This window comes from Mustelus asterias, chromosome 9, assembly GCF_964213995.1.
Source record: "Mustelus asterias chromosome 9, sMusAst1.hap1.1, whole genome shotgun sequence".
Lineage (NCBI taxonomy): Eukaryota > Metazoa > Chordata > Chondrichthyes > Carcharhiniformes > Triakidae > Mustelus > Mustelus asterias.
The window spans coordinates 107713057-107737847 of NC_135809.1; the positions used below are offsets into that span (position 1 = coordinate 107713057).

The 24791-nt window shown below is 42.4% G+C and overlaps 1 protein-coding gene across 19 annotated transcripts in view; it reads right to left on the reverse strand.

The window, feature by feature from the left end:
* sox6 (SRY-box transcription factor 6) overlaps positions 1 to 24791 on the reverse strand; it is a 636409-nt gene that overhangs the window by 429166 nt on the left and 182452 nt on the right. For 17 of the 19 annotated variants that reach the window (XM_078220783.1, XM_078220782.1, XM_078220770.1 and 14 more), the window contains one exon: positions 4723 to 4755. The exons of the other annotated variants lie outside the window; for them this stretch is intronic. Coding sequence is in view for 4 of the 17 variants with exons in the window: in XM_078220766.1 (XP_078076892.1) it covers positions 4723 to 4755 (33 nt within the window). In the remaining 13 variants the exon portion in view is untranslated. Of the gene's footprint in view, positions 1 to 4722; positions 4756 to 24791 lie in introns of those variants that run through there. 19 annotated transcript variants of the gene reach the window in all.

The following is a 24791-nucleotide window of genomic DNA, read 5'->3' on the forward strand; positions in this document are numbered from 1 at the left end:
ATCTTTAATTTCTTTAGCCAATTACTTTAAATCTTTGTCCCTTTGTTTTTGACCCCTCTGCCAAAGGAAACAGTTTATCTTTATCTATGCTGTGCAGACCCCTTAGAATACCTCCATCAAATCTCCTCTCAAACTTAGGAGAACACCAGATTCTCCAATACGTCCTCTTAAATGAAGATCTTTATAGAACTATTTTTGGAAATCTTTCCTGCATACTATTTAAGGCCTTCCTGTAGTGCATTGCCCAGAACTGAACACAATACTCCAGCTGAAACTAAAGTGTTTTATAAAGTTTCATTGCAACTTCCTTGCTTTTACATTTTATGCCTTGATTTATGAAGCACAGGATTCCGTATGTCTTTTTAACCACTCTTTCAACCTGCCCTGTGACCTTCAATGAATTGTGCACACATACTCGCAGGTCTCTGTCCCTGCGCCCTCTTTGGAACTGCACCCTTTAGTTCATTTTTGCCTTTTTTTGTTCTTCCTCCCAAGCATATTGCTTCATATTTCTCCGCATTAAATTTAATCTGCCATGTCCATTCCACCAGCCTGTCCATGTTCATCCATTCTATCAGCCTGCCGTGAAGCTTATCACTGTGCACAATTCTTCCAAGTTTTGAGTCAACCACAGATTCTGAAATCTGCCCTAGACACCCAAATCTAGGTCATTCATATATATTAAGAAACATAGTGATCTTAGTGCTGACCCATGGAGAACCCCACTGCTTACATTTTCATAGAACCCCTACAGTGCAGAAGGAAGCCATTTGGCCCATCGATTCTGCACCGACCACAATACCCCACCCAGGCCCGATTCCCGTCAGCCCACATGTTTACCCTGCTAATCCCGCTAACTCTAGGGTCAAGTTAGCATGGCAAGTCAACCTAACCCACACATCTTTAGACAATGCGAGGAAACTGGAGCACGCAGAGGAAACCCACGCAGACATGGGGAGAATGTGCAAACTCCACACAGACAGTCACCCGAGGCCAGAATTGAACCCGGGTCCCTGGCGCTGTGAGGCAGCAATCCTAACCAAAAAAAGAACTATTTACCACTCTGTTTTCTGTCACACAGCTCATTTGGTATCCATATCACCCCTGTCCCTTTTATTCCATGGGCCTCAACATTGCTGATAAGCCATGGCATTTTATAAGATGAATTTTGGAAGTCCTTATCAACTGCATTGTCGCCATCATCGCTTTTCCAAGTGAATGTTAATTTTGCCCTGAATTATCATTTCTGAAAACTTCCCCACCATAGAACCATAGAATCCCTACAGTGCAGAAAGAGGCCATTTGGGCCTTCAAGACTGTACATACTCTCTGAAAGAGCATCCCACACAGGCCCTCGCCCTATCCCCATAAACATGTACATTTACTGTGGCTAATCCACCTAATCTACACATCTTTGGACACTAAGGGGCAATTTTGCATGGCCAATCTACCTAACCTGCACATCTTTGGACTATGCAAGGAAACGGGAGCACCCGGCAGAAACCTAGATAGACATGGAGAGAATATGCAAACTCCAAACGGTCACCCAAGACCAGAACCGAACCTGGGTCCCTAGTGCTTTGAGGCAGCAGTGCTAACCACTGTGCACCATGCTGCCCTTGTATGTTGCTTATTGTTACATATAACCTGATTGTTCTTCTGATTGCATTCATAAATATCATGAATTAGTACGATACCCAGTACAAGGAAAATGGATTCACTCTGACCACTTTAGTGAATGGATCTACAACAAAGGATGCCACCTGTCTAGCTTTTGACCAGATAGTTCAGTCTTTTTAAGTATCATGTGCAAAATTTTCTGAAATGTAAACCAGCTGCCAAAGGTCTTGTTACTAATAATTTTGATCAATTCTCATCAGCAGACTTGCAAATATTATCCCACTCTCAACCTGCTCATAACCATGGTTGCCAATTCGGGTTGATCGAATATCTGAAGATTTGCTTAAATGATTTTCAATCACTTGATACTCCATCTTGTGCCACAGCTCATGTTGAAAAGCCCACATGCGTCACTACAACTTCCAAACTTTATTTTCTTCTACAAAGGGAACTGTCTCAATGGGGTAAAATGGAGCCGGAATGCATGGTTTATATTGTGTTTCAGTCACAGCTTGGTTGGCCAGGAGGTGAGTTCTGTTCTAATTTACAGACACAAATAATTTCCTCATTGCTTTTTAGACCCATTCCCTTACTCCTGAATCATTTGATATACGACTGAGGCTGAAATGAAATGATCAATTTTGTTTTATCCCCTTCACTTTATTTCTGTTAAAGCTTTTCTCTGTCTGGAGCTGCCTCACAGCACCAGGGGCCCAGATTCAATTCTGGAGTGTGCTCGTTCTCCCTGTGTCTGTGTGGTTTCCTGCAGTTTTCTCCCACAGTCCAAAGATGCGCAGGTTAGGTGATTGGTCATGCTAAATAGCCCCTTAGTGTCCAAAGATGTGTGGATTATGGGGATTAGCAGGGTAAATACATGGGGTTACGAGAAAGGGCCTGGGTGGGATCCTGTCAGAGAGACGGTGCTGACTCGATGGACCGAGTGGCCTCCTTCTGCACTCTAGGGATTCTATGATCATCATGCAAGAAAAGATATCAATTATCATTATTGCATTTTATATCCATTAACTCCTTTGATGGTATGCACAAAGTTAAAAAAAACTCAATGTTCTCCCAGAGTGTAAGGTAAAGCGAGAACAGAAAGATTTGCATTTATATAGCACCTTTCATAGAATCCTACAGTGCAGAAGGAGGCCATTCGGCCCCTCGAATCTGCACCAACCACAATCTCACCCAGGCCCAATCCTCATTAACCCATGCATTTACCCTAGCAAGTCCCCATGACACTAAGGGGGAAATTTAGCATGGCCAATCCGCCTATCCTGCACATCTTTGGACTGTGGGAGGAAACCGGAGCACCTGGAGGAAATCCATTTGCTCTGGGAGAATGTGCAATTCTCCACACAGACAGTGACCCAAACGGGGAATCGAACCTGGGTCCCTGGCACTGTGAGGTAGCAGTGCTAACCACTGTGCCACCGTGCTGCCCATAGTTTAGGACATGCCAAAGCACTCTAAAGACTACGAATTATGTTTGAAGTGTATTTATTGTTATAATGTCTGAAACAGAGTAACCGATTTGCACACATCAAGCTCCCACAAACAGCAAATAATATTGACCAGATAATCTACTTTTTGTGATGTTGATTGAGTGATAAATATTGGCCAGGAGGCTAACTCTGGATAACTCTCCTGCTCTTCTCTGAAAAATGCCATTGGATCTTTTACATTCACCTGCGAAAGCAAATGGGGCCTGTATTTAATATCTTATCCAAAAAACTGCGACTCCCCGGAACAGTTAGCCTTGATTTTTGTGCTCAAAAAATTGGACTCAAATGTGCTACTAACTGAACCATAGCTAACACCTAAAAGGTAGAAGACAATTGATGTTTAGTCTCAGGCTTTATGTCAGTCTATGTCAATATCATTCCCTTCCTTCCAGGCATGCCTGCTGGTTATATCCAGAAATGAGTCACAGTCTTAACCCTTCTAACTTCCCGCAGGTTCCCATGGCCATCGGTATCTCACTAAAGTTTATTATTTATTTATTAATTAGTGTTACAAGTAGACTTACATTAACACTACAATGAAGTTACTGTGAAAATCCCCTAGTCGCCACACTCTGGCACCTGTTCGGGTACACTGAGGGAGAATTTAACATGGTTAAGCCACCTAACCTGCATGTGTTTTGGACTGTGGAAGGAAACCGGAGCACCCGGAGGAAACCCACGCTGACATGGGGCGAACGTGCAGACTCCACAGACAGTGATCCAAGCCAGGAATCGAATCTGGATCCCTGGTGCTGTGAGGCTGCAGTGCTAACCACTGTACCACTGTGCTGCCCCATACTACCATAACTTCACTGGAGTTGTGGTGTGCCCTCTTAACAGCAGTAATGAGGAAACCAGCCATGGAGAAATTTAGGCGGAACTCCTTTCGGCTGAGCACAGGATAGCCGACTATACACAAGTCCTGCTCAGTGAACAGAGATCGAAGCTGGAATCACAAAAATCTGGAGACGGTTATGGCTGATTGGCCTTCTTTGCTAAAGGATAAGTTGATGTGTGCGAGTGGTGGGAATAAATAAAACCTCAACAAAAAGCAAGGCTCCTTTAAATTCTTTGAACAGTGAATTGTAAGTCTCTTTGAGTGAGTCCACCTGGTAAAGCTGAGGGATTTGTTTCCTGACGAGCTAGCACCTTTCATTTAACTGAAAATCACAGAAGACAAAGTATTGTTGCAAGAGGCAGTGACCTTTGGTGTCCTTGGAGTCTGCCGTGACCTTTCATCTCTGTTATCCCCAGTGGTCTGCTCTAACAGCTCTAAAACTCCATCCTGCTAGGCTGAATTCCAATTCCTTATAAAGCCCTTTCCTCTCAAAACAAAACCAATTTCTGCACCAAGGTGGGAGAGAAACACAAGTGCATTGTTCTGTGCAGATGGGAAGTGGGAGTTACCACAGCAACTGGCCTAATCCCCTCTTTTTGCCACCTTTTAGCCAGCCAATCAAGTACGCCACCTTTTAAATTATGTGCTTGAATACCGGTGGCCTATCTGGATGCTTTAATTAGCTGTGATTTTTTTTTGTGTGTGTAACACATACAACGTGATGGGCTAATCGAAATTTGCAAAATAATGACGTACCTCCACAAAATATTCCTCCTCCCGAGGCCCAGTCTAAGGAGGGAGAAAAAAACAATAATGAGACCATTATTAAGAGAGGGCATTAAAATGCTGGTCTACCATTAAACACAGAACTTAATTGTTCTGGCCTTGTCCACACAATCAACAACCTATTGTTTAACAGTTGAAAAAATAAACGATTGGAGAATGGGTACCATAATGATCAGTCTGTGCTGCCATACACGCACCATCCAGAACTGTCAACAGGGGCTATTACAGAATCTCTCGACAGACAGTCACTTTTTGTCAGAAAAAAAGGTAATTTAAACAGCAAATGTCTGGGAGCTGCTAAAACAAGCCTTTGTTTGTTGTTTTATAATTGTTCAGAAACAGCTAATAGAGAAGAGGAAAGAAGAAAAACAGGAGAAAGGAAGGATAGAGAGAGAGAAAGAGAGAGAGAGAGAGAGCAAGGGAGGCGGTAAGATATTTTTACGTTGTGATGTTATCAATGGGATATGCTGCATGTTCCCACCATTGGTGACACTCTTTAATATAGAGAACTGGAGCCACAGAGAACTGACAGCATCTGAGACCCAGGTTTTCATGGCTTTTGTGATCTGTCACTGGATCTCTTCAGAGAACTAAATACACAGGCTAGATTCCCTCTCCTTTAGCAACGAGAATTGAAATTTCCATTAGGTCTTGACTGAAGGCAGCAGGAAATACGTTAAATGGGAAAGGGCAAAGCACAGATGTCACTAATATCTGTTTGAGGACCATGCCCCAGAATCATTAATTACCAGATAAAACACCCAGAAAGAGGCAGAAATAAAGGGGTAGAGTGCGAGAGTGAGAGAAGGAGGGCTAAAGACACAGACAGTATTAAGTGGACCTCCCTTGCTGACATGAGTCCACAAAATGCTCCATTTATCTTCATCTAGTCAAGCAAAATTAATTAAGAATCTGACTGTTACATACTTTCCCTTTTTATTACATCAAATAATGTCAGATATCTTGCAGGGGGTGGAGGGGGGGGGGGGGGGGGGGGAGCAGAATGAGAGAAGTAGAAAACCTCTCGCTGCCGAGATTTATTCCGCATCTACCTGAGAAACAGCTAACCTGTCTTAATTATTTTTACACCATATCTGAAGACATGACAGCTATGACAAGGTTTGAATTTTTCCGTATTAGTAAGAAGTATATCCTCATACTAATTGCCATTCTCCTCTGTATTTAGTTGCAAATATTAAATGGTGAAAATTAAGCTTTTTCAATTTGAAAATCACTCAAATGCTTACCAGGAACACAATGCTCAGTTTTTAAAAAGCCGATGCACCCTCGCCCACCCATCCCTCCCCCCACTACCCCTCCCCACCCCCCGACACCCCTTATCCTTCCTCTCCTGAAGGTCAAGGGTGTAATATAATTCCACGAGCCTTGTGAGCCACCAGGAGCTCCCTCAAATAGTCATTCTTTGTAACGCATGTCTACAAACGAGTGGAGATCTGTTCTACTTGAGAAGCATCGCACTCAAACTCAATCCTGTTCATGAACAGTACCTGCTTGCATTTCCAGTATAGGTCAATGGCTAGAGGTGGGAATGTTAGCCAACATTTATTTTTTACTTCTTTCAGCTAATGACACGGAAAGTATTATTCCAGCACCCCCACTGTCCTCCCACTGAGCTTGTCGTACTTACATCTTGCCACTGTGAAATTCAAATAGAATTCCCAGAAAATGTGTGCATTCATACCAACATTTGTTGGTCCATTCACCTACGTTAAAGGATATTCCTCACATTTCCCGCGTTCACTCAGCGTATTTGGTAAATATGGTGTGATTAAAGGGACAAATGTTCCTGTCTATCAATCCTATTTTCCTGACTCCAGTTTGAATATGCATTTGGAAAATGTAGAAAAGCTTAAAAGGGACAATTCCTATTTGATCCCCACTTGGTGTTGCTCCTCAGATCAAAACTGCTCAACCTGCTTTATTGTGGAATTTTTGTTTAAAAGTTACTTCAACTTTCTTGAAACGGCAGGAGCGAATTTCAAGACATGCAGCTGAAACAGGTTAACAAAGGGGAGACTATCCCTTGACTATAATTACATTGTCTTTGTCAGATGCTTCTCCCTCAATGCACAATTGCATGCAATTCTTTTGAAAGCATTTCCGAGTAATTTCTTTTAAAAATTCCTTATTTGTAACACCTCCTCCATTAAATAAACACAAAGCTCCTGAAATTCCAACAAGGATTAAGGATGGGACAGTTGCAAGACAGAATTTAAGGCAGAACCCAGTTCTGTTGGGATTGCAGCCTGGTTTTGTTTGCTTGCAGGAATGTGTGATGGGGTGGGGTGGGGTGGTGGTAGGGTGCATGTGGAACAGGGGTGGGGGAACAATATGGAGTGGGGGAACAATATGGAGTGGGGGATGGGGAGTGGGCAGCTTCTCCTACATGTAGAAGGCAAGTCAGAGACAGCTCTTGGATTTTGCTTGCACATCTTACACCCTTATTGCCTCATGCCAGCTGAGAGGTGGAGAGATTCCCCTAAGGTTTGTAAAACCCCAAAACTTGACCACGCAAAGCATTTACAGGCAATGGCCAGAATCTTGTGTGTTTGTTCGCAGCTGGGATTTTCCAGTGTTGCTGATGGTGAATGGAGTTTTGGCTGGAAAGTCAAATTTTCCATTCTCACACGCAACATGTCCTGCCACGGACAAGGCCGGAGAATCCCTCCCAATAGTCACTGTTGCAATATAAGAAATACAATTTGCACACAGCAAGGTCTTACGAACGGCAATTAAATAGTGACCACATAATGTGCATTAGTGGTTTTGACTGGGGTAAACTCCCTTTTCTTTGAAATAGTATTGTAGGATGTTTTAAGTTTATTTATTAGTGCCACAAGTGGACTTACATTAACACTGTGATGAAGTTACTCTAAAAATCCCCTAGTCGCCAAACTCTGGTGCATGTTTGGGTACACTGAGGGTGAATTTAGTATGGCCAATGCACCTAACAAACACGTCTTTTGGACTGTGGGAGGAAACCGGAGCACCCGAAGGAAACCCACGCAGACACAGGGAGAACGTATAGACTCCGCACAGACAGTGATCCAAGCCGGGAATCAAACCCACCCCTGTGTACCACCAACAAAATGTACTGCAGGAACTCAACAAGGCTCCATAGACAGCATTTTCCAAACCCACAGCCACTATCAATTAGAAGGGAAAGGACAGGAGATACCTGGGGACACCACTTCTTGGAGTGGTGTTAGTGGTGAAGGGAGTAATTGTTTATGGATGGGGTGCCACAGTTCCAATCTAGTAACTATGTTCTTTAAGACTTCGCCAACTCAGTCTGTCATGGTGCTACCAAGTCACTCTTGGTGATGCACATTGAAGTCTGCCAGCTAGAGTACATTGTGGGCCCTTGCCATGCCCAGTGCTTCTTCCAATTGACGTTCAACATGGAGGAGTACTGATGAATCAGCTGAGGCAATGGGGGGGGGCAGTATATGGTAATCAGCAGGAGATTTCCTTGCCCATGCTTGTCCTGAAACCATGAGAAGTCATGGGGTTCTGAATTGAACCAAGACAACTATCTCCTGACTGTATAACACTGTGCCACCACCTCTGCTGGATCTGTCCTGCCAGTGGCACAGGACATACCAGGAATGGTGATGATGGTGTCTGGGGTCTGATTCTGTGACTATGTCAGGCTGTTAGTTCACTGGTCTGTGGGACAGCTCTCCCAGTTTTGGCACAAGTCCCCAGATGTCAGTAAGGGGGACTTTGCAGAGTCAACAAAGGATTGTCATTTTCGGTGCCTCGGTTGATGCTGGGTAGCCTGTCCAGTTTCATTCTCATTGACTTCTTAGTGGTTTGATACAACTGATTGGCTCGCTAGGCCATTTTAGAGGGTAGTTAAGAGTCAACCATATAGACTTAACCAGGTGGGGATGTCAGATTTCCTTCCCTAAAGGACATTAGTGAACGCAATGGGTGTTTACAAGAATGGTTACGTGGTCATCATTAGACTTTTAATTCCAGTTTTCTACTGGGTTGAATTCAAATTCCACCACATGCTGTGGCGGGATGAATTAAATTAATTATTATTTTTTAAAATCTGGAATTCTAAGCTAGTCTCAGTAATGCTATTCATAAAACTATCAATCGTTGCAAAAACCCATCTGGTTCACCAATGTCCTTTCGGGAAGGAAATCTGCCATCCTTACCTTATCTGGTCTACATTGACTCCAGACACTCAGCAATGCAGTTGACTCTTTAACTGCTCCTAAGGACAATGAGGGATGGCTAGCAACACCCACATCCCATGAACAAATAAAAGAAACTTACAGTGTGGCAATATTAATGGTGCTGATCTTCAGAGGAGGGTGGCATGTTTAGCTCAGCTGGCTACACAGCTAGCGTGTGGAGTTTGCACATTCTCCCTGTGTCTGCGTTGGTTTCCTCCCATAGTCCAAAGATGTGTGGGTTAGGCTGATTGGTCATGCTATATTGACCCTAGTGTCAGGGGGATTAGCAGAGTAAATAAGTGGGGTTACGGAAATAGGACCTGGGTGGGATTGTGGTCGGTGCGAACTCAATGGGGCAAATGGCTTGCTTCTGCACTGTTGGGATTCTATGATTAATGCCAATACGGTGGAGAGGGGGGGGGGGGTGTGGTTTGATCCCTGCCAGCCTTGGGTCCTGCCTTCTTGCCCCACCCAGAGTAAAGGAAGTCATGGCACTTAGCTGTTGTTTTCCAAATGATTGTTGAGGAGCTGCTTTCGGGCAGAGACCTGAGCAAGAAGATGATCTAGGGAGAAAAGTTTGAAGAGCACTTCTTGAGGGATTCCAGCCACTAACCCAGTGTTCTTGTTAGGTACATTTAGACTCGGTTCAATTGTGGATTTTGTCTTTAATTCAATTAGACAGGGACAATCAAGGTCCAGGTAAAACACCATTCCAATTTTCTGACAAAGGGTCATCCAGACTCAAAAGATTGGCTCTATTCTCTCTCCACAGATGCTGTCAGACCTGCTGAGTTTTTCCAGCATTTTCTACTTTTGTTTCAGATTCCAGCATCCGCAGTATTTTGCCTTTACTTCAATTTTCCGGTTGTCCATTAGGAGCCACATGTCATTCTTGATTAATGTTAAAGCCCATTTTAGATGGTAGCCTGTTGCATAAGTTTAGTGTTATCTGTCTTCAGATTGTGACTGCAGTTCACGACATAGTCTGAAACTCCTGATTGCGTTAAATTTAAAGCAAAATAATGTGGATGCTGGAATCTGAAACAAAAAACAGAACATGCTGGAAAATCTCAGGAGGGCTGACAGCATCTGTGGAGAGAGAATAGAGCCAACGTTTCAAGTCTAGATGACCCTTCGTCTAGATTGGGTCTGAAAACATATTCCCACCTACTTTTATTCATCACAGGGGAGAAAGCAACAAAAATAAGTGATACAACATTCTATAAGCACAGTTTAGATGGCCAGAACCCTTTTGCCTGGTAAATTAACAGACAAACAAGCGGATGCAAAAAAAAACAATTAAGTGAAATCTCGGTTTAATCTCGATGTGATCATCCAGTCTTTCCCACTCCAATCATAGCCTTGTGTGTGAGATCTTTCTGCCGGCATTTCTCATTTAATTAAAGCAGACATTGACAGAAGGACATGGATTAGGCCTGTAATGATGCATTTACTTAGATTAAACGGAGTCTCCTTTTGGAGTAATAGCTCAAACAAAGAACAAAAGGAAATTGTTATGAAACAGCCTTTTATCCCAGGCAAAGGTCACATTGTAAGGTTTTTAATTTTGTCAGCCGCTGTTAATCTGGTCTGCACTGATGGAACACGAGAAGCACATTTCAAAGCCAGTTATCATAATACAGCCATTAAACCTGCAAATTAAAATGTCTGATTTTACACAGGTTGCTTAGATTCAAAACCTCTAATTAGCATGTGGTGCGGATTTTTTTTGTGAGGAGAGAGGGGCTGAGGGAAATGCTAATGACTTGCTGCCAGGTGACCATTACGCTGTGTGTGATAAAAAAGGGAAACCGGTGAACCAAACTGCGCACTTTAAAAGATACATTTTTTCTGCCCTTTTATTCTCCCTCCCCAATCACACTAATCACTGTTTAAGTCCCCCCAAAAACAAAAATAATACAGATGGCAGAGGTGAAAAGGCATCAGACAGAATCCCAGGCAGGGCTGAAAGACCACGTTCATGGGGAGGGGAAGGCAGAGCAAGGTGCATTTAAATAGGCGAGGAGGGAGAAGGACAGGGCAGCAGTGAGCTGGAGGGAGAAGAGTCAGCTTGATAGGGAGAAAAGAGGATGGAGGACAGGCCTCGGGTGAGGCTTAGTAAGGAGGTGTTGTGTTAGGCAATGGAGAGCAGTTCCAGTTTAAGGGAAATAATTTTGAGCAGGGTTTAACAACAGGCAGTGGATGGAGAAAGGCTGTGTGTTTGGAGGGGAGGGAGGTTCAACTGGGGGATGAAAACAAAATTGCACCAAGTGGATAGAAAAGGTAGATAGAGAACGAATAGGGTTGGGAGAAAGGGCCGGGTAGAATCACAATGAAAGTACACTAAGAGCAGCAATTGGCTCAGTAAAGCTGGCACGATATTTATGATGGCATGCACCTTCCATTCTTATTTTAAATTTATTTTTCTAAAAGTTCAAACAAGTCAGTGTGGAAGCTCCAACTGCTGAAACGCATCGTGCTGCTGCTGCCTTTGTTTCCAAAGTCTACAATTCAATGAGCGCACCATTCCACAGATCCCCCATGACTTGGGGATGACTTGCACCCCACAGAGTACTGAGTTATATGGAGCAGAATCGTTTCCTGGTCTCTGCTGAATCAGTCAAACATTGTCCAGAGTTGAGTGAGTGCTACAATTGGATCTGACAGCCCCTCTCCTAAGACAGCAAAAAAAAACTCAGCTGAGATTCCCATTGTCCACTACCATGAAGTACATAAGTGTGGACAGTAGCTAGTGGCGTTTGCTATCAAATAAACCTGTTGGACTTTAACCTGGTGTTGTTAGACTCCTTACAGTAACTGACAGCAGGCTCATCTGCGATTACCGATAAACCTGCTGGTCAATCTTTAGGCTTACTCAGAAAAAAAAATCAACCACTTATGAAAAACACTTCCGGCTAACCAGCACCCATGAGAATGTATACCCGCGTGAGTCAGTACCTCCATGCAAGGGATTCAGAGCATTGAAATGATTGGATGCGTGTTAAAAGTGTCTGGAGTTTTTTTATTATATACTGGTAATTTCCTATGCTGTTGCAGACAGTAAAAAAAAAGTGGTAAACTCTTTTACAAGCGTAGAAGTGTTATACCATGTAATGCACAAGGTATATAATTCTTTTAAACTGCAACAGAGGCCTTTTAAGCTTGCAGAGTCTAATTATTGTTAAGCAAACAGAGGCACGTTATTCAGATTTTAATTGGTGTTTGTCCAGGCAACTTTGCAGATTATAATGTGCTTGTCAATTGCAAGTTGCAGGTGAGAAGAGCACATTAGAAGCGTCTGGGTTCTTCAAGGTTACTTTGCATCAATAGTAATGTGATGATGCTCAGTGTGAAGTTTGCATACCCTGTTGCCATTTTCAACATATTACTGGCATGTGCCCTATGGTGTTGCCCACATCAAGACAGATGAGGTGCTGTATTGTGACATGATATATATCATCATTTAATATTTTGATAAGATAGAGCCCTCGACAGCTCACTGCAAACAAAGTTCAGATCAAAAAAAAGTTTCTTGGTTAGCTTATTTGCTAATTGTACAATGCCGGTTAATTTTAGTTCTGGAGTTTCCAGCTTTCAGTGCTGGGCGTTTTTGATTTATTGTCAAATGTATTGGGATACAGTGAAAATTGTTTCTTGTGTGCTATACAGACAAAACATAGAGGAGAATCATAGAATCCCTACAGTACAGAAGGAGACCATTCGGCCCATCGAGTCTGTACCGATCACAATCCCTCCCAGGCCTTATTCCGGTAACCCCACACATTTACTCTGCTAATCCTCCATGGCCAATCAACCTAAACTGGGATCTTTGGAAGGGAGAGGATGCAGAATGTAGTGTTAGTGTTTTTTAAAATCCTTTTTCAGACTGTTTCGTATATGTAACGGAGCGTGTTTAGAAAGATTATTACGAGCCTATGCCCCACACAATGCATTCTGCTCTATTTTGAGCTGCTTTGTCCCTTTTAAGAGTTATACGCTCTCAGTTAATATTTTGGCTCCCTTCCCTTCTGACCGATGTCACAAGTCATCCTCCTGACTCAGTGCAGGCAACTAACCAAGCAGAAGCTTGTGGAAATCTCACTCTTCTATCACACAGACATTTCCTCAGCAAACCAGCTGGGATCAGGAGCTCACCTGTGAGGCTGTTATTTAACATTGCATAGCCATTGAACTGCTAGCGTCATTGGATTTTGTTTCAAAAGGCGGAAATGAGCACATGTACGCTGCTGTCACCGTTTTTACTGAAGTTGAATCTATGAAGCTGACTCGAAACTGATCAGAAAAACGTAACAACGCAGCTGAAAGCAATTCTGCTCTGCGTCAATATATACACATGGGACACCAAGCAGCCCACAGCCCCCTTTAGTGTGCCCACTCACCCACCCCCAGACACTCACCCTGCACACTGCCACCATTCTATTCCATCTTCCATCGCGAGTAATAAATGTAAATAAAAGAAATTGGCCAGTGCTCTATGGTAAAGGTTAATTACACATTGGTAAAGGTTAATTACACAACGGTAAAGGTTAATTACGGTGCTTTTATTTTACGAGTGTGAAATACCCGTAACTGACAGGTGATGAAATCACGCACAATGTCTTTCTGACTGATCTAACCCCAGCAATCAGCTCCTAATGATGTCAGTTTGAGTTTGCTGTGTGTCACTTTGTGACTCTCTGCTGTTTGAAACATGGCACCATGCTGGTTTGAGACGAACAAGCCATTACTTGGCCCTGGATACAATGCAGCGAAGGCGTTGCTTTGTGTGCATGGCACATCATTTTTTGAGTTACGCTGTGGTGAATCGTATATAGCGAACATACCACCCTGAACCAGACAACGCAGATATGTGTTGTGAAACGAATCACTTTTATCATGAATGTATTCCCAAACTGGTGAAGGGATGGATTTTAAGTTTTGTCAGACTCCTGATGTGTGCCAAATTATTTTGCAAGTGTAAAGAAGTGTTATGGCTGACTGTGCCAATCAGATCATCAATAACTGCATCTCTTAAAATATTTAAGGGTGATTTTGATCTTGTGGCAGCTGACCCCATATCTATCGGTGCAGAGATGTGCAATGGGTCATTGATCCACTGTCACCTGTTTTCTTTACAGGTAAAAATTAGACCCCTTGAATTTAAACACAGGTATTAAACCATGTGATATCCCATATTCATGACGTGGAGATGCCGGCGTTGGACTGGGGTAAACACAGTAAGAAGTCTCACAACACCAGGTTAAAGTCCGACAGGTTTATTTGGTAGCAAAATCCACTAGCTTTCGGAGCGCTGCCTCTTCATCAGGTGAGTGGGAGTTCTATTCCCAAACAGGGCATATAAAGACACAACTCAATTTACAAAATAATGATTGGAATGCGAGTCTTTACAGGTAATCAAGCCTTAAAGGTACAGACAATGTGAGTGGAGAGAGCATTAGCACAGGTTAAAGAGATGTGTATTGTCTCCAGACAGGACAGTTAGTGAGATTTTGCAAGCCTAGGCAAGTTGTTATGGGGGTTACAGATAGTGTGACATGAACCCAAGATCCTGGTTGAAGCCATCCTCATGTGTGCAGAACTTGGCTATCAGTATGGTATCAGTACTGATAGCCAAGTTCCGCACATTTACTACCAAATTATTTGCATTATTTGCATTATTTCTGCATTATTTGCTACCAAATAAACCTGTTGGACTTTAACCTGGTGTTGTTAAAACTCTTACTGTGTATATCCCATATTGGCAGCTGTTTAGGCAGAATCTTCAGAATACAGTTTGGGGCTCTTCCCAAGGCTGAGCCCAATTGAAGATAAGCCAGTAAAAGCATTGTATTCACCAGATCATTTATGAGACAGCAGAAGGAGGGAAAAAACATATTTCACTAAGACCGAACTGCTAATTATGTTGATGAACACTGGTGGAGTTACAGTGAATTGTTCCTTTTTATTGTATCACTTTTGTGGTGTTAACATGGAGAAACCCTTTTGACTATTTTACTTCATATGTGTTCTGTAAAGGTCATAGAAACAACAATATCACTATCATCATACAGCTGGGCATTGGGAAGGCTCTTACTAGAGCAAGAGTATTAAAAAGCCTAACAAATTCTCCAGTCCACCCAGTTAGTTAGTGAGCTTGTGACCATACAAAAGATAAAAGAACGATAAATTTGCAACAAGAGATGCTAATGTCGATGGGCATGTTCACAAGATTTCCGTCCCTTTTCCCTGAGATCATTTTTAGAAATATAAGAACATAGAAAACAGAGGCAGGAGTAGACCATTCAGCCCTTCAAGCTTGCTCCACCATTCATGTTGATCATGGCTAGTCATCAATATCCTGATTCCCGCCTTCCCCCCATATCCCTTAATCCCTTTAGCCCCAAGAGCTATATCAAATTTCTTCTTGAAATCACACAATGTTTTGGCCTCAACTACTTTCTGTGGTAGTGAATTCCACATATTCACCACTCTCTGGGTGAAGAAATTTCTCCTCACCTCAGTTGTAAAAGGTTTACCCTTCATCCTCAAACTATGACCCCCTAGTTCTGGACTCCTCCACCATTGGAAACAGTCTTTCTGAATCTACCTGTCTAATCCTGTTTAAATTGAGTGAGATTTATTTCTTCTTCTCCACTAGTTCCTCTTGATTTCCAAGCTCATTCCCAAGCATTCACTCATCATTCCCATTTATTTACTGTCATTATGTTAGCATTGCATGAGAAACCTGAAAGGATGAAAACATTTTTAACAATCTGCTCAGAAGAAATTCCTCTCTTTCTACTGTAAAATATGTGCTAACCTGCTTATTTTGAACAGGTTGGTGAAGGCATCAAATTAACGTGCAAAGGAACTTAGCATTGATGCAAGAAATCATAGAAATCATAGAAACCCTACAGTGCAGAAGGAGGCCATTCGGCCCATCAAGTCTGCACCGACCACAATCCCACCCAGGCCCTACCCCCACATATTTACCTGCTAATCCCTCTAACCTACGCATCTCAGGACTCTAAGGGGCAATTTTTAACCTGGTCAATCAACCTAACCCAAACCAAGAAGTTTGCAAATAATGTTGAGATCAATTTTCCCCAAAAAGATCCCCATGACTTTTACTTCTGGGAAAGCACCTCGATATGAGTTTGAAAGCTTTTGCATTCCCCACCCCACACTTGGCAAAACTTTCATCGTCACCCCAAGACAGATGCAGCAGTTGGCTCAACTAACCCTCTCGGAGGATCATGTGGAAACAACCCTATATCACATCATTCCATGATTCATTGTCCAAGTCGACTGATTGACTCTGCAGTCAGCACCAGGCCTATGTTAAGTGATCAGTGAACACCCAGGACTAAAATAAGGCAAAACATCTGCTTATATCAGCATTGGTATTATTGCTACATTCCTAATACGGCGCTACAGGGAATTCTACATACAACAGGAGTACAGTGCTGCACCTAAAAGCCACAATAGGTTGGCAGTGTTTAAGAATGAAGGAAACCATTGTTTAATATGACTTGTTAAAAGGGAGATTTGAAATTAATTTCCCCTCCCAAACTTAACACAGCGAGAGAAACTCAACCATGTCATAATTTTCTGCATGTTGTCTTTACCCATTCTGAAACAGACCTCACCTGCACTCATGCACAAATACCAACTGAATTAAAACTTTACCACACATATAAGCTTCAAAAAAATAACAAGAAAAGGTTCTGGATAAACTGAGCTCAATTGGTCTTCGAGAGTTTTTTTTTAGAAAAAGATCATTTTCCAGCCTATGGATAAAAACAAAGTGTGATTCAATAAAATGATTCATTTTATTGGCTGCCAAAATTACAATGTTAGGCTTGTGCTAGTTCTGTTAACAGAACATTTTGATGACAAGGCCACGTCTCATGCTTGATGTTGAAATGCCTGATGTTTGCCATTTATAGAGACAATTGCCGAAAATCTCCATCCTGGTTTGCAGTGCCGCTGAAAGTGAATGGAGTTTTGGCTGGAACACCAAATTCTTTGTTCTTACTTGAGGCAGGGCGGGTAAGGTCAAGATTGGAGAATCCCGCCCAATATCATTTTATTTCCTTCTGAGTTACCATGTCCACCATCTGTTTGAATTTATGGAGCTTGCGGTTTGGAAAGACCCCTATCCTATTCCTTGCTTGGTACCATCTGAACATATTTTCCATTACTGTTCAAAAATTTCTGAGGACTTGGCCTAGAGGAGCTGGAGCCCTAGCTAATTTTCCACACTCTCTCCTCTAAAAATCTTGCCCAACCTCCTCAGCTGAGCTTGGCTGATAACATAAACCAGAGACTGAACCATGGTAAGAGAAATGAAGGATGTAATTTAATGTTGGTGATAGTGGCCTTGCCCACTGTCTGGAGAACTGGCAGGAGCCCCGAACTTCCATTGTTGGGGGAAAGCCTGTCAGACTTAAATGCTATCAGGCACTTAACTGGACAGCGTCGGGCCTTCCCTGAGGGCTGAGATCTTGCCTCCCATGAGTTTCCAGCCAATCAGAGAACTGCAGCTTTCCATTGCCCATGCAGCCAATAATGCATCTATCAGACACCTAGAATCAACAGGGGACCGAAACTTCATTCAGGTGGGTATGGGTGCAGTGAGGGTGGGAGAAATGTGGCTTGCTAGCAGCGATGGAGGGGGTTGGAAGAAAGGTCAGGAAGGTTTGGCTTTCAGTGGGTTCCCTCCCTTTCCTGATGCCAAGTCGGTTGATCAGGCACTGCGTGTCTTTGAACGCGAGACCGCCCACTGGAAGCCCACAAGAAACCCAACAGGTTTCCTATTACTTTAGAGTGGCCATTATATGACAGAATTTTACATTGAGTTTGAAAGTTGAAATTCAACAGAGACTAGGAGCAGGACTTTCCAGTCCCACAGTGGTGTATTTTCCTGCGACGGAGGTGACCCACCTTTGGCCGGCAGTGAGATCTTCCAGTCCTGCTGATGTCATTAGGGTTTTGTGTGCTCCACACCCTCCACCATAGCACCACGGACCAATAGATCTCACCAGTGAAAAAATTCAGTCCTGGTGTTAAATCTGATGAAAGGAATCTATGAAGGTAAGAGAGGGAAATTGGCTATGGTACGTTGATTGGAAACTATGATAAAAGGTATGATGATAGACAGGTAAAAGCTAACATATAAATAACTACTACAGAGGCCTGAGTTTTCCCAAAAAATGACTAAGGGGGGAATTCTCTGGAATGGTTCCTGCAGATTGAGAGATGGCAAATGTAACCTCATGGTTTAAGAAAAGAAAGGGACTAAAAATAGAGAACTACAGACCTGGTAGCATGAAATCAGTGGTAGGGAAAATGCTAGGATCTATAATTAAGGATATGATAAAAGGACACTTAGAAAATAATGGCATGTTTGAGTAGAGTCACCATGGATTTACAAAAGGGAAATCATGTTTAACAAACATTTAAGTAGCAGAATAGATAAGAGGGGACTGGTGTATGTGGTATATTTAGATTTTCAGAAAGTTTTTGATAAGATCCTAAGCAAGAGGTTAGTAAACAAATTTAGAGCACATGAGATTGCAGGTAATATACTGGCATGGATTGAGAACTGGATAATGGACAGAAAACAGAGTAGAACCAATGAGTCATTTTCAGATTGGTAGGCAGTGACTAGTGGGGTACAACAGGATCAGTGCTGGGGCCCCAGTTATTCATAATCTATATCATTGATTTGGATGTGAGGATTAAATGTAATATTTCCAAGTTTGTAGATGGCACAAACTAGGTGGAAGTGTGAGTTGTGAGGAGGATGCAAAGATGCTTCAAGGGGATTTGGTGAGGCTAAGCAAGTGGGCAAAAAGTTGGAGAATAAGTTTATCCATGTTGACAGGAAAAACAAGAATATAGAATATTTCTTAAATAGTGAGAAGCTGGTAAGTGTTGAACTTTAAAGGGATTTTGGTGTCCGTTTGAGTCACTGAAAACTAACATGCACATACAGCAAGCTATTAGGAAGGTATGTTGGCCTTTATTATAAAAGGATATGAGTATAGGTGTAAAGATGTCTTACGACAATTATATAGAGCCTTAATGAGGTTGCACCTCAAATATTTTGTACAGATTTGGTCTCCTTACCTAAGGAAAGATATACTTGGAATAGAAGGAGTGCAACAAAGATTCACTAAATTAATTCCTGCAATGAAGGGATTGAACTACGAGGCACGATTAAGTATACTGGACCTATATTCTCTGCTGTTTAGAGGAATGAGAGGTGATCTCATTCAAACATACTAACTTCTTACAGGGTTTGACAGGGTACACGCAGGAAGGATGTTTCCCTTGGCTGGTGAATCGGATGATCTCTCCTACTCCTATAGTCCCACAAAGCAAAGTTTGAGACTTACCACATATCTGTCTTCAAGTAAACTGCAGACCTCCTTCTGCCTAGCAGGTAAGTTATGGTGGTTAAACTTGAATCAGCGTCCAGTTGGTATAATCGGGCACCAATTCACAAATATTTATAAGACCTCCGCTTTGAGGTTCACTTAGGTCTGGACTCAAGCAGGTAAGCACCTTGCTTGCTTTTAACTGCCTTGTTTCCACTGAACATTTCCATTGAACCTAAATGGGTAAATACATTGCTTGTGTAGTGCTGAGCCATGCAGATCAGGAAATTTCCAGATTCATTTACTGCACTGTGCTCAGTTGGTTGCCTCAACCAGGCTAACAATCGGAATCCCATAATTGACCCAAGTGTCCCAGGCTAGGAAGCAGGACACAACGGCCAAAGTTCTATTTCCTACCACCCAGCAGTGTTTCCCAAGCTGGAAAGGTCATCTATATGAACGTCACATGAGCATTGATTAGGATGCCACCATCCTGCCCCTCATTCCCCCTCCCAGCAGTCAATAGGATTGTCCTGGAATTTCTTAGAATTAATTATTCATTTCCTGGAGACTCCTGTGAACAATCCAGGAAGAAAAATCCAAGTGACTGTTGCAAGTATAAGGACAGCAGCCTTCATAAATGTCTATTTCCAGGGAGGCTTAACTGAACTGACTTAAGATGGCCGCACCAAGAGAGACAGCCTCATGGTACGGTCACATGACTAGAGAAAGCCTGCATTGTCTACCAGACTGGTTACATTTCAAGACTCAAACAGGGTCTTTTAAAAAAAATAAATGTATGATTTTTTTTCTTTTTTTTTCAAAACTTATTGACGAGGTGTAAAAATATTGAAGGAGGGGGATAAAAGGTTGTTTGACTGGGTGGGGCAATTGAAGGTGGGAAGTCATTTGATGAATGCGTCTGGCCACAGTTGGCAACCCTGCCACTCAAATAGACACCAAACACGCACTGTCTGGATTACACATGAATAATAATTTGGGAAAGGTACTGGAGGACTGCCAGTCCTCATGTAACCATATCCTAGCATGAATCAGCAAATTGAGAGGGAGTAACAAAATATATAGTGAAAACTTGTTTTTTTTTTGGAAAAAAAAACAATACCTAGTTTTCTCATAAAGCCATTGTTTGAGTTAGTAGACTTGGGACATGTTCCGAAGATCACAGCAAACCTGGTTACAAGAATCATTAGGTAGTTGACAGGCCATTTACAGGGAGGACCGCACATTCTTGAAAATTGAGAACGGTCTCGTGGAGCTGAATGAGTTAACACAAGGGATTCAGATTGAAGGACTGTACAAAGGAGGTCCAACATAGTTGTGAATAAAGAACGCTGCTTCATTACCAGTGTCATCATCTTCAATCGAATCCACTTGAAACACAGAGAGGACTGTGTGACAAGTATGAGGTAAGCAAAAGAGAATGTCGGGTAGGTCTGATGCACAGTATTCTGACTATAAAGACCAAAGAAAAAGAATGACTGCACTGTCTCTTTAATAATAAAATTAGGCAAGATCTTCAAACGAGTGTACACTACATACAGCAGCATTTTACTCCAGAGGATGCACATGATTTAAACTAGTAGTTATGAGTGTTTGTAGTACACCACAAAATTGATCTAATTACACCCTAAAATGAAAGCAGGGAAATCCATACCTAAAACAAATCCAGCATAAAGCTGCCTTTGTAAAAGAGTGCTCCTCTTTATTGTTCAACCAAAAGGAAAACTTTGTCAGTACCCATAAGACAATTCTTGCTAATAGTGGAAGAGACGAGAGGGATCCATAAGCATATCACATGTCCTATTAAGGGAAACAAGGCCATTACAAGGGAGAACACAATTGACAGGGGAATAATGAAACAAAAACTCACCCAGTTCAGCCATGTAAAGCAATACTCTTTTCAAGAGAAGCTTTGTATATTCTCTCATCATCCATTCAATGTATTCCAAGTGTGTATATATTGGACATTAGAGTCATGGATATATTAGTAATACATATTTTAGCCTTCCCTCCCGAGGTTTTTCAGTGTGTTTCTTTTTAAAATCAGTTCAGTTTAAAAAGGACTCGCTTCATGTTTTTTTTAAATATGCACCCTGAAAACAATCCACAGCCTCACTTGTTCAACAGTCAAAGGTTGTTAAACCTCAGTACACTTGGAAAGCACCATTATACATTGGCTAAAGAAAGGAACATAATAAAAGCTGGTCAAGTGCCAGACCATAGTGAGGACTGTGTGATTGCTAAGCTACTAATTCTACAACAGGCCAATCAGTGCGCTAAACTAACAATGTCACAATAGGAGATTCCTTGTTGCTAAGCCAAGCCAGTGATGCCACTGAAAGCTATTCTGTGTTGTATGTCACTAGAAAGCATTGCTTGTTGCTATGTCTGTGATGTCATAACAGGCCACGTGGTGTTTGCTGAGCCAGTGACATCACACAAGAGGCCATTTCTTGTTACCATATCAGTGGCATCACATTAAATCACTTCTTGTTACTCTATCAGTGATTAACACAATAGTCCTTGTTGCACTCCTTGATGTGGCAATGGGAAATTTCTTCAAGTTATCTGAGTAATATCAGATTGTGTTCACCTCTGTTACAAAGCCAAAGGTGTTGCATCATATGGAGAAATGTATAGCTAAACAGTGTCATCTTACAGGGGAGCTGTGGACAAACTCCACAGCACCTTGCACTATAATGGATCCGTGTCTAGCCAATACTGTGATAGACACATAAGCGATGCAATTCATTATAGCACAGTTGCGAAATGGGTGGTAACAGACTTGCTGATCATTGTGCACACAGTCTGATTTTCCTTAACAATGGAAAGACGATTCTGAGAGGACTTGACCAGGTGAATGGGAAAAGGATGTTCCTCGTGTGGGAGAATCTAGAATTAGGGGTCACTTTACAAATAAAGGACCACCCATTTAAGACAGAGGTGAGGAAATAAAAATTCTCTGAGGGTTGTGAGACTTTGGAATTCTCTTCCTCAAAAGGTGGTTGAGGCAGAGTCTTTGAATATCTTTAAGGCAGAGGTAGATAGATACTTGATAAGCAAGGTGGTGAAAGGTTATTGGGGATAGGCAGAAATGTGAAGTTGAGATTAAAATTAGATCAGCCACGATCTTATTGAATGATAAGCAGGCCTGAGGGGCTGGGTGGCCTATTCTTGCTACTAATTTTGATGTTCATATGGATGTATGTTCATATGTAAATAAGTCATTATTTGCCACAGGGCAGCACGGTGGCACAGTGGTTATCACTGCTGCCTCATAGCGCCAGGGACCTGGGTTCGATTCCCAGCTTGGGTCACTGCTTGTGTGGAGTTTACACATTCTCTCTGTGTCTGTGTGGGTTTCCTCTGGGTGCTCCGGTTTCTTCCCACAGTCCAAAGATGTGCGGGTTAGGTGGATTGGCCATGCTAAATTGCTCCTTAGTGTCAGGGGGACTAGCTAAGGTAAATGCATGGGGTTATAGGGATAGGGTCTGGGTGGGCTCGTGGTCAGTGCAGACTCGATGGGCTGAATGGCCTTCTTCTGCACTGTAGGGTTCTAAGATGGGGTGTATGTATAATACATGCCAATCACTACTGCATATTTTATGCCCCCACTGAGGTTTTACCTGCCCTCAATATGGCTTTAATGTTTAAAGCATATTACATTTGCTATGCAAAGTAATTGGCAATGCAAGTATGTCATTGTATTGTATTGAGGATGAGATCAATATGGGACTCACTTTGTATAAAATTGATTATGTTTTTTGCAAGGATTTAATCAGTGACTCTAGTTTTTTTTAAATCTCTATATACTGCTGCAGGGTGATAAATACACAGGCACACAATGACACATTTATAAGGCAAGATTGCAATCTGTTCTAGCATGCATTTTGAGGGTAATTTTTGCCTTTACCTCTTGGACCAGATCATTCGCTTGTTATAGAATCCATCTTCTTTTCATTTTTATTGAAAATCCATGAAAATAAAATTGAATAAAACTGATTCTCTGAATGTTTGGTCATCCTCTCTTACCGGTTTAGTGTCCACATGATAATGATGAAAATACCTGATTAAAATTTACCAACGGAGACTGTGATTTCTTGGAAGGAATAGATAGGAATGGGGAAAGTAAAGACCAAGCGTAATTAAAATTCCCATGGAAATCGCACTATATTTCCCACAAAATGATTCACCACACACCTATACTATATTCACATACAATCAGCACCATGGACTAATTTTGGTGCGAGCACTGGGAACTCAACATCGGGACATGATGCCATGTCTTTCAGTAGTGCCCGCCAGCTTGATTTTATGAGAGGCATCCAATTTGTAGGCCCTCTCTGCTCTTGCCATACAATTAGGGACAGAGGGTGGGCTATGGAGGCAGGTGGGCCAACCAGAAGCAACATGTGAAGGAGGTCAACAGCCTTCACCGTGGCTGCAGCAGGAGGGCTGCTGAGGTGAAAGGAATACAAGAGGCAAAGAGAGGGTTGAGAGGAGAAAGGGACCACAGCAGTTAATCCTCAGTGTTCTCAGTAGCAAAAGGCTTCAAGAGAGACTGCTGAAATGGTAGGCCTCTGCTTACCCTTGACCACAAGCTTCCCATTGTCTTCTAGTTATTTATTGATCTCATGTAAAACTGGGTCCTGCTGCAGTTAACTTGCCTCCTGTGAGCTGGCAAGCCAAGCCATCACGGGGGGACCTGGTCGCCTCAGGAACAATTGGAATGGTGAAAAAAAAAGTAACCTAATGACCCCCTTTTTTCGGTTTCCCACCACTGCTGGTTGCATACAAATCAGCTCGATAATGCTGCACCGAGGCAGAGACACATCAGGATGCCAGTCCAACATGTTTTTCTGCCACTTTCCAAGCCCCCAACTCTAACTCTAAGGTGCTGGGCAAATTCAACCTTATGAATTTGCACTTAGGTGAGCACTTTAAACACCATAGATTACAAGGCTGTGAACCAAATGCTGGAAAATGGGATTAGAATAGATAGGTGTTTGATGGCCAGCGCAGACACGATAGGCCTCTCTCTGTGCTGTAAAGCCGTATAACTCTACACCCTACATGGTAACACTATGTAATCCCACACAACACTCAGGTCACACACGTTCACTTACTTAAGCACCCACATTGTTTGCTCTATATCTTCACGCACACGTTTTGTACCCCCTTTGGGAAATAGTGGCGAGGTGTTGGAAGGAAGGATTTGCAGGCTGATTATCAACCCATCATGAAAACGTCTTTGTTCTGTGGCCAACAACTCCTGAAGTTGCACTTAAACCTCGAGCCCTGAACTCAGAGGCAGGGGTCACTGCTTATTGAGCCACAAGACCTCCTCATAAGCATGCAACCATGTTCATGTACAACATTAGCACTCACATACACACAACCACTCAAACATATATACAAAGAA